General features: G+C 37.1%; 1 protein-coding gene and 1 pseudogene across 4 annotated transcripts in view; both read left to right on the top strand.

Moving 5' to 3' along the window:
* The window catches only part of cadpsa (Ca2+-dependent activator protein for secretion a), a 186,908-nt gene that overhangs the window by 37,184 nt on the left and 132,167 nt on the right, over positions 1–17,557 (top strand). For all 4 annotated transcript variants that reach the window (XM_077572524.1, XM_077572525.1, XM_077572522.1 and 1 more), the window contains exons 4-7: positions 5,168–5,248; positions 10,361–10,597; positions 12,342–12,463; positions 17,336–17,447. In XM_077572524.1, the coding sequence (XP_077428650.1) occupies positions 5,168–5,248; positions 10,361–10,597; positions 12,342–12,463; positions 17,336–17,447 (552 nt within the window). The remainder of the gene's footprint in view (positions 1–5,167; positions 5,249–10,360; positions 10,598–12,341; positions 12,464–17,335; positions 17,448–17,557) is intronic.
* Positions 1,238–2,325, top strand: LOC144056527 (general transcription factor II-I repeat domain-containing protein 2A pseudogene; annotated as a pseudogene).

Genomic DNA, 17,557 nt, shown 5'->3' with positions numbered 1-17,557 from the left:
GACAAAAATAGCCTTTATCAATAAACATTCTGTCCAAATGAAATCAAAGCAATAAATTATTCTTCACATTTGCAATGCCAAAGTGCAATGAAATGACAATTGTCTGTCTTAAAATCCATTGGCTGACACTGGTGTAAACTACAAGTAAAACATTTGGAATTAAATGAATGGATGGTGTAGTGGATAGTGCGCTTCCCGCCATAAGCAATTGGGTGCGGGTTCGCGACCTGCTGTGGTGCTTTTCTTTTTTTCTCTTCTTTCTTTCCTCTAACCCAGACATGGGCAAACCCCGGCCCGCGGGCCAAATACGGCCCGTTATGCTTTTCAATCCGGCCCGCCGAACTTATCCAATAAGGCTAGAAAAAAATTCAAAATCATTAATTTAATTTTGTCCCTGCAATGCCCGCGTTTCACCAATAGGTGGCGCCAGCCGCAGCGGCAGGATTTTTATTGTGGGTGGGCCTGAGGAAAAATGGGTGGGCCAGAGAAAATATGCAAAAAAAAAAAATTCCCTTCACGTCCCTAATAGTGCTTTACCGCGGGTACCAAGGACAGCGATTAAGTTGCCGCTCTTAACACACACATATTATGGCGTTATTTCGCTTCTTTAATTACGAGGGCGCAGAAAATAAAATCGCTGGCGCGGTCTCACGTAAAGTGAAGGACTGCTGCATCAGTGGAGTATAGAATATTACTCTTTGCTTTACTTTCTTTTCCCCGTTGCCATCTGACCCCGTCTGTAGAAATGAGCGGACCAAAGAAAAGGAAAGTGGACGGTGAGGGCCGAGTGTTTAATAAAGAGTGGACAACACGATATTTTTTCACTGAAGTCCGATCAACGGCTATATGTCTGATATGCCAAGAAGCCGTTGCGTTTTTTAAAGAGTACAATATCAGCCGTCACTTTGCCACGAAACATGCAAATTATGCTAGCAAGCAGTCAACACAAGAACGGGAGGCTACTGCACAGAGGTTGGCGGCTAATTTACAGGCTCAGCAGAATTTTTTTCACAGACAAACTTCAATTCAGGAGTCAAGTACCAGGGCAGGTTTTTTGCTGGCGTTCAAATTGGCGAAGGCTAGCAAGCCTTTCTCCGAAGGCGAGTTTTTGAAAGAATGCATGGTAGAGACAGCAAGTCTCTTGTGTCCGGAGACCAAAGGAAAGTTTGAAAAAATCTGTTTATCACGCAGGACAGTGACTCGCCGTGTGGAACTGATTGATGAAGATATAGTGAGCATGTTAAATAAAAAGGCGGGGACCTTTACGTTATATTCACTGGCATTTGATGAAAGTAACGACATAAAAGACACTGCTCAGCTCCTAATTTTCATCCGAGGGATAAACGACAGTTTTGAGATAACTGAGGAGCTTTTGAGCATGGAGTCGCTGAAGGGGAAAATGCGAGGAGAGGACTTGTATGCAAATGTGTCCGCTGTCATTGAGAGGATGAAGCTTCCTTTGAGTAAACTTTCCAATGTCACCACGGATGGATCGCCAAATTTAACAGGAAAAAACGTCGGACTGCTGAAAAGGATCCAGGATAAAGTGAAGGAGCAAAACCCTGAGCAGACGTTATTTTCCTTCACTGCATCATTCACCAGGAGTCTCTGTGTAAGTCTGTGTTGCAGCTTAATCACGTTGTCGATCCAGTTGTAAAACTTGTTAACTTCGTACGAGCGAGGGGACTTAATCATCGTCAGTTCGTTACACTGTTGGAGGAAACCGATGCGGGTCACCAGGACCTACTTTACCACTCTGGTGTCTGCTGGTTAAGTTTGGGAAGAGTGTTACAACGAGTGTGGGAGCTCAAAGAGGAGATTAGCTCGTTTTTGGAGTTAATGGGAAAATCCGAAGAATATTCCGAGTTGAGTGACGTGAACTGGCTTTGTGACTTGGCGTTTGCTGTGGACATATTTTCACACCTGAATGAGCTGAACGTGAAGCTACAGGGGAAAGATCAGTTTGTGCACAACATGTACACAAATGTGAGCGCCTTCAAATCCAAGCTGATTTTATTCTCCAGACAAATGTCAAACAAATCTTTCGCTCATTTCCCCACACTAGCCGTGCAGAAAGGGACCATCCACAACACGAATAAATACTGCAAATCACTGGACGACCTGCACAGAGAATTCTGCCGTCGCTTCTCTGATTTTAAACAAATTGCCTCATCACTTCAGCTGGTGTCCTGTCCCCAGTCACAAGAGCCTGAAACAGCACCGCCGGAGCTGCAGTTGGAACTGATCGATCTTCAGTCCGACTCTGCTTCGAAGGAGAAGTTCAAGTCTCTTAAACTGAATGACTTTTATGCCTCTCTGAACTAAGCTGCGTTTCCAAACCTCCGGAGGACGGCACAGAAGATGCTGGTGTTGTTTGGCTCGACCTACGTGTGTGAGCAGACATTCAGCATCATGAACATCAATAAAGGCCGTCACAGATCCAAGTTAACTGACCAACACCTCAGATCTATCCTGAGAATTGCCACAACAAAACTAACTCCAGACTTTGATGTACTGGCAAAAAAGGGAGACCAACAACACTGTTCCCACTGAAATTTGTGAGTTTTTCTACTTATGTTCTGTTATGAAAAAAAAGTTTGAAAGTGCGTCTTTTAATTGAGTGTGCCTTTATGCACAGCAGTGGAGCAGAAATGATTGACATTGAGTATTTCGTTGGGTAATAATATGTTTTGAATGTTGAAGTGAAGTTGAAAGTGATCATCTTTTTTCAATAAATCTTGATTTCTTTAACTTTACGCCTTGAATTGAAATCTATTAAAAATAGATGCAATCACCAGGTTTGACAGATCACAGTGTATGTGCTATTATAATCTATTTACATTTCTCCTCCCTCTTTGCCAAATAGTGTGTAAATGCCGCATCTTGCATATTCATTGAGGCAAACGTACTGCCTGGATTAGGGCTATTTTATAATAATCATAATAATAATAATACATTTCATTTAAAAACAGCACCTTTCAGAACACCCAAGGTCACTTTACAAAGCATAAAAACACAGCAAAAGTTGAGCTAAAACAATAAAAATGAAGCTATTGGAAAAGTTGTTTTAAATAAGTGGATTTTGCACATTTGAAAAGCGCAGTCCTTCGTGCACACTATAAGTAAATCGGGTTGTACATTCATCTGTGTGTGTTTACTGTGCTACGAGGTCCAAATGCTCCTGGCCCGGCCCATCTGTCAAAATTTCAAACCCATTGTGGCCCGCAAGTCAAAAAGTGTGCCCACCCCTGCTCTAACCTCTCTGCTCCCCTGCTCTTTCACGATTTCTTGCGGCAAGGACCCGTTTTGTTTCAAATGTTTATTCAAGAATTGAGGGCTTGCATGACCAAATGCAGAGATCTAGCAGCCCGTGAAATTTAGAGTCCATTTTAAAAATCGTCTTAAAACCTATCTGTATGTTTCGTGGGCGTTCATATTTCATAAGAAATTATATCCTGATTGTGTCAAAGGCAAGATTTCATCATTATATGCCTATAGTTAACTTTGGAAGGGCTTAAAATACCATGGTGTAGTCCCTTTAACCACTACCTCGATGCGCCGTGGCATTGCTTGGGGTCCTGGAAGCCCAGGCGTTCTTGATGCTTGCTGTCAGATCTTTGTTTTTGAGTCTGGTGGCCATCATTTTCCTCTTGATAGTATTGTATTGTGGCCCTCGTTTTCCTCTTGCAAAACAGTACAGGACAGCAAGCATCAATAAAGCCTGGGCTTCCAGGACCCCCAAGCAATGCCACGGCGCATCGAGACAGTGATTAAGACAAAGGGAATCCAAAGATATACCCTTTATATATCCATCCATCCATCTTTTTCCCTCCATGCAAAACACTGGGAAGTATGCATGGTAATTTCTTCACATTATTCAAATTTTTTGAAATCCCTTTTTTATGGGTTTTATGAGCTGGAAGCTCAAATAATGTAAAGATAAACAAATAAATACTTGAAAACACTTATGTTGTTGGCCCTGAATCTATAATCTATGAACGTTTGACTTTTTGAATGGAATTACGGAAATTATTCAACTTTTCGAGGATATTCAAATTTTTTGACGAGCACCTGTTTATGGCGGCATCGTGGACGGATATTTAGCACATCTGACTTACAGTTCTGAGGTTGTGCGTTCAAATCTGGGCGCTGGCCTTCCTGTGTGGAGTTGGCATGTTCTGTCCGTGCTTGTGTAGATTTTCTGCAGGCACTCCGGTTTCCTTTTGCATTACAAAAACATGCATGGTATGTTGAGCGAACACTCCAAATCAGTAGTAGGGAACTCCGGCCCCCGAGAGCTGTTGTCCTACCTGTATTCAATGTCTCCAATATTACACCTGACTGAACTGATCATCTGACTGTGATACTGACAATTATACAGTAGATGAGGGATTCCAAACATGAGGGTGTGAGAGTGCCCTTCAAGGGTGTGCGTGAGATTAATCCGTAGGCGTATATATATATATATATATATATATATATATATATATATATATATATATATATATATATATATATATATATGGCTTTTCTTTTGAAGTGTGATAACGAAGTCATTTATGAATATTTTTTCACTTTGAACCAGTCAGAATGTTCAGTGGCATCAGACCTTTTTATACATATATAGTTTGTTTAGTTTAAAAAAAAAAGCCCCTTATGGACAATAATAGCAGTATAATGCTAATAGCAAAAGTTACTATGCTGTATATACAGTAGTTAAATAATAATAATAATAAAGTCTAATTTGAATATTTCATATGACATAGTTAGAGGCTTGAATAAGTCAATAAGTCATAACAATATCATTTTTTTTATGTATGTTTTTTACACAATGGCAGTTTTCTGAAAAACACTCAATTCTTGTGATTTTGTCCAAAACATGGCTTTTTCTTTGATGCGTGATAACTAAGTCATTTATGAATATTTTTTTCAATTTCAACCAATCAAAATGTTCAGTGAAAAGTAGTGGCAGTAGTGTACAGCATATTAGTAGCAAAGTACAGTATATTGTTTCTTGGTTTTCAAAGAAATACATGCTTAGAGCTCGTGACACTTATCTAAACGTTCACAATTTCTATGACACTCACTGACCTTTTAAACCTAATTAGTGAAGTAACTGTTGTTTCTAAAATTCTACTGCCCCACTTTTGTGGGTTTCCCCCAACAGCTGGACAACCCAGATGAGCAGGCCGCCCAGATCAGAAGAGAGCTGGATGGACGATTACAAATGGCAGATCAGATCACCCGTGTAAGCAAATAAGGATGAATGTCCATCATGTCCTAATCATGGTTGATGAATGATGATGCTGATATTGATGTAGAATTGCTATTACTGAAGCATTACAATCACCCTGTGACACCAACTGAACGATTTCACTCAGTATATTTTCTCAAAACCAGAAAAATTCAAAAAAAGGTCAAATTCTCAATTTTAGTCACCACACTCATTTGTAGGGATGGGTACCTTTCACATTTTTACTGGTACTGTTCCAATACTTGGTACATGGGAATTGATACCGGTACTCAACGGTACCAATTTTCGGTACTTTTGTATTCTCTCTCTCTTTCTTTTTCTTTAAAAAGAAATAAATATATTTGTTAAATTGTATTCATTCATTTATTTGGGTGGTAGCAAAAGTTCACCATTGTTTATTTAATTAATAATACAATCTTTTAAAAAAATCTATTCAAAAATTACCTTTCAATATGTAAAACTTCCAAAAGTAAAATATAAAATAAAATTTCATTCAAATAAGCCAGAGAGGATAAGTAAAAAAAAAAAAAAAAGGTTTAACATTTTACAATTGCTGAAATATAATTAATAAACATAAGCTAATAAAAAAAAGTGTGAATCTAAGTTCTGTGCAATGCACAACAGTACATATATAAATTAATAATAATTGATGCAGTTGTGCAATTTTTTTTTCACGGACGTAAACCCTGCTGCGTGATGAGCTCAAAATTTGAACCAACGTTGGACTCAAATATTAAAAAATGACAGTTGGGATAAGACATGACATTAACAAAGAGAATAATTTGATTCAAATTAATCATTTGAATTTACATGGTCTGTAATGCTCGCTACATTTTGGCCACAATCTTTTGCTATTTTAAATATGGTCACTATGGTTAATATGGTAGTATATCCAAATTACAATGTCTATATACATTAACAATGGTGAAGCCATATGGGCTACATGCCACGGAGGAGGCGGGTCTTCCGACTTTTTTATCCATCAACTTTGTTTCCGTTTCCGGTACTTGCGCTTCTGCCTTTGTGCCCCCTGGTTGCGCGTTCCCGTCAACGGGTGCGAGTGTGTAGTGTCTCAGTATCCGAAGCATTTCAGATAGCCGACACGGTTGGGGGGCGCAGGGGTGGGAGTGCGAGTGTTGGAACGCGGCCAGCAGTGGCCGGAAACGGCGCTGATGTGTAAAACCCGGAAGTCGGAAGTTCATGGTATGTACCCCATACATTCCAGCATGATTCCATTCGGTGGGGGAAGACCGCCGCCGACACCTCCCTCAGCCGTGCGCTGACTGTGCGGGGACATTGCCAGTTTCCGCTCGTCGCAGAGGCTTTCATACTTCATAAACTATATTTGTTTGGCTTGGCGGCGCAAAAATCTCCCTCGTTTCCAAACCCGGAAATGTAGGCGTCCCCGCGCCATTCGCGACCGGGCCAAGATCAGGTTGCGTGGACCATGAGGGGCAGACCGAGGTGGCGGCTGTCGGTCTCTCAACTGAGCCGCCGCTGGCACCCACTCACCGCCCGTTACTACCACCGGCCGGGCTTCCGCTAGCCCCGACCGCACCCTTGCCTTGTTCATCGCACGTAAAATCCTGTGCGAGTGAGTGACGTCAGTACGCTGGTGCATGTTGCGTTCAAATGCGCCATGAAAAATCAACTCTTCTACTCCCGCACAGTCACAACTGATAGACATGCTTCAGAACTGAAACATGGCACCGTTTGGTTTTACGTGCTCGGAAGTACCGACCCAAATCCGTCCATAACACAAAAAGTACTGCCTTCGGTACCCATCCCTACTGAACGATTTCAGTCAGTACATTTTCTCAAAACCAGAAAACTGATGGCCAAATTCTCCATTGTGAGATCTTATCCACTTGTACAGACGCTCCCCAACTTACGAACGAGTTACGTTCCGAGCGATCGTTCGTAAGGTGAATTTGTTCGTAAGTTGCTTCAGTGCTATATTTTGTATTATAATTTATGTTTAAAGAGAATACGTACAGTACTGTACTACGTATGTTAGAGAGAGAGAGCGAGAGACACACACAGTATGTACATGTACGTAATAAGATAAATAAAATGAAGTTTAACTTACTTTTGGAAGATGTACTCGATGCTTAAGGATTTGATGGAGGAGGAGGAGGAAGAGGAGGATTTTATATCATGAGAGGTTCTTCGTCGTCGCTGGAATGGGCTTCAAAAGTTACTTCCTCCTCCGTAACTTCAATGTAGGATGAAGTTGAGGGTCGAGGAGAAGAAGATGAGGGTTGATGAGTATCTTCCTTGGAGGATTTACTAGAAACTGTCCGAAAGAAGCGATCTAACGACGATTGCATAGTTTTCTTCTTTTTTTCATCATAAATGATGCGGTAGCACTGTATGGCATCATTCAATTTATTTGCAACCTTTGTGCAACATTCAATATTTGGGTCTTGCTGCTCGAAGAGTGCGATGGGCTTTATCTATGAGCGACAGGCGTTTCTTCTTCTTCCTCCTCCTCGACATGTTGCTGAGCCTCCAATGCTGGGTGAGCTCTCACAGCGCCAAGCGTCGGTATTAGCGGCGGAAAGAAGCACTACAGTACTCGGAAAAAGGTGCGCAATACAAAATTTAACTTACAGCATCTCTTTCCGAACATTTTTTGACATGCGCGCAGACATGTTCGTATGTACCGTTGTTCGTAACTCGAATGTTCGTAAGTAGGGGAGCGTCTGTAGTTACTACACTCATTTGATGTACTTTTACAAACTTAACCGAAGTTCAAGTGAGTGGTACAGTGAGTAACAGCAGGAGTCCAGAGTAAAGATGTTTGCTGGAATTAAGGAAATGAGTTTAACTCCCCAAAATGTATAAATACGTTCTATTTTAAATGTTTTAAGTGTCCCAAAGACTTATTTCTACAATTTTCATGTTCTTTTTTATGCTAGAGCATACAGAAGGCCAGACGCATATTTAGCCCATTTTTGGGGGTGCTTCAGCATCCCCAAAGTGAACAATAGCACCCCCAAATTGTTTTAGCGTATATATATATATATATATATATATATATATATATATATGTTTAAAGCTATAATAAACTTCGAGCTCATCGCGCGGCAGGCTTTATATTATTGAAAAACTGCACAAGAAACGAAGATAACATCAATTATTATTAATTTACTGTAGATATTTACTGTTGTTCATTGCACAGAACTTTGGTTCACACTTTTTTTTGTAATATTCATTTTTGTTTCTTAATTATACTTCAGTAATTGTAAAATGTTAAACCTTTACTTTTACTAGTCCTCTCTGGCTCATTTAAATGAAGTTATATTTTATTTGTTATTTGTCAGAAAGGTAATTGTTAAGTTGATTAAAAAAATATTTTACTATTAAATAAAGAATGTTGAACATTTACTACCACCCAAATTAATAAAATGTAATAAATAAAAAGTACCACTGAGTACCGGTATCGATTCCCAGGTATCGAGTACTGGAACAGTACCGGGTCAAATGTGAAAGGTACCCATCCCTACTCTATGTACCATCCAAGCACCTCCAAATGTCTTTAGAGCACCCCTGAACCTCTGATCCTAGAATCGCCTCTGCAGAAGGCTTTGATGCAGCTTCTCAACTGCAAAGAACGGTTGAAGAAATTGTAGTTATTACACAAACGGCCAACAGGTGGCAGCAGAGCCTAAATAGATTCTAAATAGATTTGTGAATAATGATGAAACTTAGCTATATTTTAATGCTAATTACTGCAAAACAGAAACAGATAGAAATATACTTTTTTTCCCCTGGTGACTCTAATCTTTCTTTTGGTAGGTTCCATGTTTTTATAGCAATAGAACACAATATTTTGTGGGCCTTGCAAAATCAGTCAAAATCTAGTAAAACAGCCAGGAGTGAAGGGGATTGCTTCTGTGAAAATGGCTGGGAGTGAATTTAAGTATCCCTAGGTTAATTTATAGGCTTAATTTGTCTGTATTTTTTCATTTACCGAGTTAATCACTATAGAGTTAGTACTATGGAGGACCAAAACTGCCAAAATTAAAAATAAATAAATGGCTAAATAAATAAATAAATGAATGAATAAAAGTGAAAATAAAAATGGATACAAATATATTTTAAAAATTAAATACAAAAAAATTAATAGAAAGAGAAATAAAAACACCAAACCGCCCCCTGAGCGTCTGCAGCATGAAATAAATAAATATGAGAGCAGAGCGTTCTTATTTATTGATTGATATTTGATTATATTTATATATTTGTTTTTGTATTTATTTTGACATTTATTTTTATATTTATTTTTTGAATCTCGTTTTTTATTTTTGTATTTATTTTTACTTTTGTTTATTTATTTAGGGATATACTCTCTCTCTCTCTCTCTCTCTCTCTCTCTCTCTCTCTCTCTCTCTCTCTATATATATATATATATATATATATATATATATATATATATATATATATATATATATAATTTCCATTTATATTGACTTTTTTTAATTTAATTTTTGAATTAGATTTTTTATATCTATTTTTATATCCATTTTTATTTTCACTTTTATTAATTGATTAATTTATTTGGCAGTTTTGGTCCTACATAAAGTAGGACATGATCAAGATCCAATTCAGATTTACACAGGGCTTGCTGATGTAAAAAATGTGATAGAAAATCAGATCCTGAACAGGGTTTTGCCCTTGACTCACTTTGTCCTGGAGCCTTTTCATCAGCCCACATTTCTTCCTATCTATTTTGGTGATTTCCAGGGTGATATTGTCAATTTTATTTACAAAATACATCAAAGTAGCGTCAGCGTCTCAAGTCCTCTACTTCTATTTTCCTCTTTAGGGATTCCATTGTGAAAAAAACCTCCATTATCTCAAAAGTTTTTCCACATTTGTTTTGGCACTATGGACACAATATACCTGGTATGTGGGGGGAATAGAACATACAACAACAAACCTTAATTGGGTTTGGAGTCCGACATCTAGTGGCATCCCAGTGCATAGCAAGTACATGTGAATGCATTCATTGCTTTTTTTTGTGGGTTGGCTGATTACATTTGATTAATTATAAATTGTCCCTAATCAGGTTATTGTTAACAGCTAATCAAATTGTTTCCTTAGCTTGGAGGAAGATTCCCTCGGTTTGCCTCAAGAGAGATGGAGGCCATGTTCATTGAAGAGCTGCGGTCATCAGTCAACCTGCTGATGGCCAACCTGGAGAGCATGCCCGTGTCCAAAGGTGGAGAATTTAAGCTGCAGAAACTGAAACGAGGTCACAACACATCAATCATGGACATGGGACAGGAGGATGAGAATACCCTTTCCAAATCAGACGTGGTGCTGTCGTTTACTTTGGAGGTCGGTCATTGAATGAATGAGATTTTTTTTCTTTCAGTTTTTTTTTGTAAATATTTTCTTTATATGTGAACTAACAATTTCAAAAAGTTAATTTTGTTTAAACAAGAACACTAAATATGTTTGTATATACAAAGGTGCAAGATCAGATTAGAAATTGTAGTACATTTTAGGGCTGTGCAATTAATGTTAAGTTCAATTACAATTTCAATTATTGCACTCCACCATTACAAAATCAGCATAATCGTAAACAAGGATTATTAATACTAATATTTGCGTTGTTTAAATGTATACATTTGCACCTTTTTTTAATTTTTAAATAACTAATGTAATAAATTTTGTTTAATCCAAAAGTAACTTGCGTAAATATAGTGTTTCAAAGAATTGTATTTGTTTCAATATTTTTTATTAGTTTTTTACGTTTGAACATTTTCTTGTTTTGTACCAAAAAATCGTCCTACTGCACAGTGCACATGCTGCAGTCCAACTTCAAGTTGTTTGCCTACATAAATAAATAAATATATATTATTTTAGATATATATTTTTATAAATTCAGTTTGGTCCAAAAGGAACTTACATAACTGTAGTGTTTACATATTTTTTGGGGGTCTTAATATTTTTAAATGCTTAAACATTTTCTTGTTTTGTACCAAAATTGAATAGTCGTGATTTCCATTATTGTCAAAATAATTTTGATTATTTTTTCCATAATCGAGCAGCCCTAGTACATTTCTTGTCATTGCTAAGATCAACTACTAACTTTGATACAGTTCAAACGATACACTGACATCGTACTTTCCTTCACCTAATGTTACATATTTGATTGAAGTCAATGACAGACTGGAAAAAACATTTTTTTTTCAACATTGTCTTAGCAAACATCTACACTCAATGGCCCTCATGTTCATATTCAAATTGAACACATGCAAAATCACTGTCGGATTCCCTTCATGTGCGTACCGACCCATTTTCTATGCACTTGTGTGCGGGAATGAATCAGAATTCATCCTAAATGACAGCACGTGCCCGCAGTGCACTCATTTGCATAAGCCACGTCCATATTCCCCCAAAATGGGTGTCCGTTTGATGCATCTCAGCATTAAAATTCCCAATCTATAAAATAATAGTAATGATGTCAATCATTGTAAATTAATTACTTATTAAATTAGACTGTACACAAAGACAAAAATTTATTATGAGCTGATCAATAAACAAACAGGCTGTTGGCATATAGTAAGGAATAAATATAGCACAGCAAAAAAAAATGAAGTCATGCTGTTCAGAGTTAATTCACACAAGCCAGTGGTGACACGTGCAGGATCTTTTGGACAGTTGTTTGTCAACTGTAAATTTCATAAAAATCGTATGTGTGTGTGTACTTGATAGATATATAAACTTTTGAAACTGTGATATAAATGCTAGGTTGTCATGTTGCCAACTTTGCCAAATCTAACTTATAATACTTATATTTGCAATGTTTATAAAATTGCACAGTGGATGTTAAAAATATTTGTCAACTGTGGGCTAGTGAAGCCCTCTAAGACTTATCATTTTGGTTATATTTTTATACCATTGAATTTATACTAACAAACCATTTGGTTTTCTATCATAACTGTGCAGTTACCATGGGGAAAAAAAGCAATGTTTCAGGAGAGATGAATACAAAAATTCAAAGTATGTTGGACTGTTTAATTTGACACCTTACATCCTCTTGCATAGTGGTATTCTGTGATTTTGTGTGTTGCAGGTGGTCATCATGGAGGTGCAGGGTCTGAGGTCTTTGGCTCCAAACAGAATCGTGTACTGCACCATGGAGGTCGAGGGAGGGCACAAACTGCAGACCGACCAGGCTGAGGCTTCTAAACCCACGCAAGTCTCTCGCACAAAAATGTTACAGACATTATTATACACAAAAGTAGGGCTGAACAATAAATCGTTTTGAGACCAAAATTGCGATCTCAGACGGTTTTGAGATTGTCAAAGCTGCGGTTTATTTAAAGGGCTCTTATCCCCCAAGTTCACCAATCAGCGACATGCCACAGTGCACACACACACACACACACACGCACGCACGCACGCACACACACACACTAGCCAGCTCTGAAATTGTTAAAAAAAAAAAAAAGTCGCCATGCTGTCACCAAGTTACCCAAAGGTACGCTTCTGTTGACAAGTTGACAACACAGTCCGTGATTGAGAACGCGACTTAATAATAAGTCACAACAGTCGCAGCAACGAACTGCGTGGTGCAGATCCTCTCCTCCGTGGTGACAAATAAACTAACCTACTAAAAGTAGCGCTTTCACAAAGGCGAAAGGGAATCTCTAAGCATGCTAATCGTACATGTGAAATGCAGTCGGGAATGACCCAAAATAAGTGCTTGGGCGTACAGTAGACTTTTCACAGAAATCTGGTTAGAACCGCATTAAGGTGGAGAGCAAGTAGCTATGAGCAGAACATTTTTACTACAATTAATACGTATACGAATACATATTCTAGACTGAAGAAAGACGGCTGACATCAGCCATGACGTCAAACTCGAGTAAATTCATATCAGCAATGTTAAAAAAAAAAACATATCAGCAATGTCATTTGCTTGTATTTGCACTCTTTTCCATCACTGAGTTCTGAGATCAATACTGTAATAGGGCTCGAAATGACTATTATTTTTGTAATCAGCGTTTTTTAATTGTTGAATAGATTTCATTACGTACATAAAAGGCAGACACGTTTACATAAAACCGCAAGATTTGTATGAGAAACAGAGAGAAGAATGAATAATACTTTCTGACTCTTTTTAACAAAAAATAATTACCTTTTCACAATTACGCCAATCAGAAATACACTTTTGCACTCACCATAACAGTAAAAAAAACAAAAGAGTTAATACTATGATATTAATTTCACGCTATCACAAAGCCCTCAGTCTCAGTTTGAAGCAGTTAAGTCTAGAGCAAAAATATGGGAGTATGTGGAAGATATTTATTGATATATATAATATTACATTTACTTGGAAAAAAACATGTACAAAATGTACAAAATGTAAAAAAATTTGCTTACATAGACTATTACACATAATTGCATATTTAAACATGGCATGAAGTTGTACTGTGTAACTTAACTTGAGCCATTTTAAAGGACTACATCTCTCACACAACCTCTTTTGTGTTCTTGCATCATTCAAGTAATAGCTTTTAATATTTTGATGGTATGTCATTTTTGGAAATGTTACTGTACATTGTGAATAAAATAATCTCAAATTAAATCGAAATGGCAATATCTGTCAAAAAAAATCGCAATTCAAATGTTTCCTAAAATCGTTCAGCCCTACATTAAAGTGTAGCTTGATGGATCAAACCTGCTGTCATCCTTGACAGCGTAAATTTATATGTCACTGTCAAGTGAGTACAGTAAATTGTAAAATTGTATTTTACCTGGGATTCATCTATCAAGGTCTATGTGCATGAGAGAGTATTTAGCATTACCTTAACTAATTCAAACCCTAAAACATCTAAAAATGTTTTTAAATACTTAAAAAAAAAATTAGGCAACAGCATACAGAAGGCTTTGATGCAGCCTCTGACATGAATATATAGAAATGGTAGCTATTACAAAAAACGGCCAGCAGATAGCAGCAGATTATAAGAGATCAGCCAGGGCCATTTTGTCAATGTTTTCAACAGGTTTGTGAATATAGCTGAAATTTAACTATATTCTACTGCTATTTGCTGCAAAACAAAAAGATACAAATATACTTTTTTTCCTGATGAAAGAAGAGACTCTAATTTTTCTTTTGGTAGGTTCCATGTTTTTATAGTAATGGAACACAGTATTCTGTGGGCCGTTCAAAATCAGTCAAAATCCAGTAAATTCAATGAAAATTGCTGGGAGTGAATTAATTCAGGAATTAGGATGCTTATCAATGTATTTTATTGTTAATATTTTTTAGTACAGTAATTTGTCAGGAGGGAATGCGACACAATAATCTATTTTTACAGACAATGGAGTGCTCATACACAAAAATTAAGCAAGACATGCTTGTTAAAATATAAAAGCAGCAACGTGGGCTGTGTGAAATACAAACCTGCTGTTGCGTGATCTTATATCCATCAAGAGAAAAAAAATCCTCTTGCTCAGGTGCTTTCCGCAAAACAGCCAGGTAGCATTTCTACATGTTGGGAATTTGCTTTGTTTGCAAATAATCACAGACCTCTTCATATGCAGTCAAGCAATTTTCTGCTCTCCTTTCACATCAATAATGTGAGACTAACAATTTACAAAATCCTACATCAAGCCAGGCTTTTTCCCCTTTACACCTCACTTGCCAAAGCTGTGCATTCAAAGACAATTTAAATTAATGATGGTGACAAACAAATTAAATTCAGCACACTCGTTTGTTGATGCAAGCATCTCTAAATCCTTCCCAAGCCAAAAACACAGAATAAGTAAGTAGTCAACGTCACACTGTGAAAATCATTGTGCTGTAAAGTCGATATGTCCATATAGTGAAATTCTTCCTCCCACATTCCAAAGACATGATTCTTAGGTGAACTGAGGACTCGAAATAGCCAGGGGGTATCACGCCTCTCATGCAAAATCAACTGGGATAGGCGCCAGCTTATCCTGACCCGAAAGATTTCTAGAAAGCAGTTTAGAAATGAAATGGAAATTTTGGTGTAGTACCGTTACTTTAGGGTACTGGTAAATAGTTGGACACAAGTAAGAATTTGTAGTTGTTTTTACTAACAACACATTCAATGTTCACTCTTAGTTGGACACCTACAAATCCAGTAAAACCCAGTTACTCAATGGCGTATACTTTCTAACAACACAGAAAGCTTTTCTTAGATAATACAGCAGATGAAATGCAATGCTTGTGGGTTTGATTTTGAATAACCTATCTATTGAAGCACACAAATATGGAGGACCAAAACAGCCAAAGTTTAAAATAAATAAATGAATAAAAGTGAAAATGAAAACGGATTTAAAAAATATAATTCAATAATTAAATACAAAAAATAAATATAATATAAATGGAAATTTAAAAAAATCTAAAGTTTGTGAACCTCTTCAGCAATTTGGACTTTCCAATTGTTTCAACCTGATTTTGTTGTTTAATCTGAACCATTACATTTTATGAAATAACAGGTGTAGATTTATCAATTAAATACATTGTTCTTTTTTCTTAAAAAAAAAATCAATTGTGTAGTCAAAACTTAATTAAAAAGAGTTTTTGGTCAATTCATGTAAGTGCAAAAATAAGTGAACCCTGAGCTGCATTGCTTAAAACAAGCAGTCAAGTAGGATCAGGTAAGACAAACTGGTAGCTAAACTAACCACTGAAATGGACCAATGAAATGAGAGAGGTTTAGCAAAGAAACTGTGGATCACTGACTCAAACAGAGACAAAACAACATCACTATAGTCTTACCCAGGTGAACCCATACAGGTCAGTCATGCTGAGAGGAAGAGACATCTCAGGGGTACTCGGGAAGTGGGTAGTGACAGCACATCTGTCTGAGGAAAGCTATAAAGTCATCAAAAAAAATGTAGCTTTATCATTCCACTGCTCACAAAAAAGATCAAAGCTGCCCATCTCAACTTTGCCAGAGAGTACCTGGACAACACTAAAGCTTTTTGAAAGTCCCTTCTGTGGACAGATGAGTCAAAATTGAACTGTTTGGTCACTACTAAAACAGTCATGTTTGTTGAAAAGTCAACACTGCATACCAGCAAATGACCTTCACCCTAGAGTGAAGCATGGGGGTGAGAATGGGCTGACTTTTCATCTTTTCATCCTCAGGACCTGGACAACTCCACATAGTCCAGGGAATCATGAATTTAGAGGAATATTGTGAAATCCTGGATCATAACCTGAAGCCATCCTTTGTGAAGTTACAGACTGTTAGAAGATAATCCAAAGCATTACAGCAATACAACCAAGGAATGCCCATCCAATCTCTCTCAACTGGCTGCATTTTGCAGGGAAAAGTGGCAAAAATCCCCCAAAGTAGATGTGAAAGACTTATAAATCATTAAAGAAAGTGTTTAGATGAAGTTCTCATTGCAAAAGGATGTGCAATGTCTGATTAAGTGAGAGGTTAAGTGAGAGGTTCACATACTTTTGCACCCAGTTCTTCTTAAATCAACAACTTTTGCTCAATAATGAATGACAATATTATCATTCTTTTTGTTCAAGTGCATCATTTTCAATGTCAGCATTGAGGATTGGGGTATGACTAAATATTTATTATTATTATTATTATTATTATTATTTTAATATTTTACACAAAAAATCTGACCATGCCTGCAGGGTTCAAAAACTTTTGAGCAGCACTTAGTGTGTGTGTATCTATCTATCTATCTATCTATCTATACTGTATATATATATATATATATATATATATATATATATATATATATATATATATATATATAGTTGCTTTTATTTTCATTTATATTTATTGTTTGGATTTTTTTTTTGAATATTAATATTTTTTGTATCCATTTTAATTTTCACTTTTATTCATTTATTTAGTCATTTATTTATTTTTAATTTTGGCAGTGTTGTTCATGCAGCTGGTGCAGGCTCACTTTTCATAAATGCCTTTGTGACGGACTGGCCATTAGTCTTCCCTTCGCCCAAAGTAAAGTGGGAATCCATGGTCTGGACAAAGTATTTAACTACATGAGAGAATGAAAATATTAGCTGTGCTGACCTGTTAATTAATTTGTGTCTAGTTGGGGAACCCAAGGAGATTTCACAACAACACAACCCTTACCTGCTGTCAAAGTAAAGCTATTCACCGAAAGCACCGGAGTGTTGGCCCTGGAGGATAAGGAGCTTGGAAGGGTAAATACTTTCATTACAAGACACAAAATCGTCATACATTTCAGCATATCTAGCTTTGATCGGTTATTAATGGAAAATAATGTATATAAAGTACCATATATATGATATGA

Source organism: Vanacampus margaritifer, chromosome 8 (genome assembly GCF_051991255.1).
Source record: "Vanacampus margaritifer isolate UIUO_Vmar chromosome 8, RoL_Vmar_1.0, whole genome shotgun sequence".
Lineage (NCBI taxonomy): Eukaryota > Metazoa > Chordata > Actinopteri > Syngnathiformes > Syngnathidae > Vanacampus > Vanacampus margaritifer.
The sequence above is the reverse complement of the archived record's forward strand: the minus strand, read 5'-3'. Positions and strand labels throughout refer to the sequence as shown.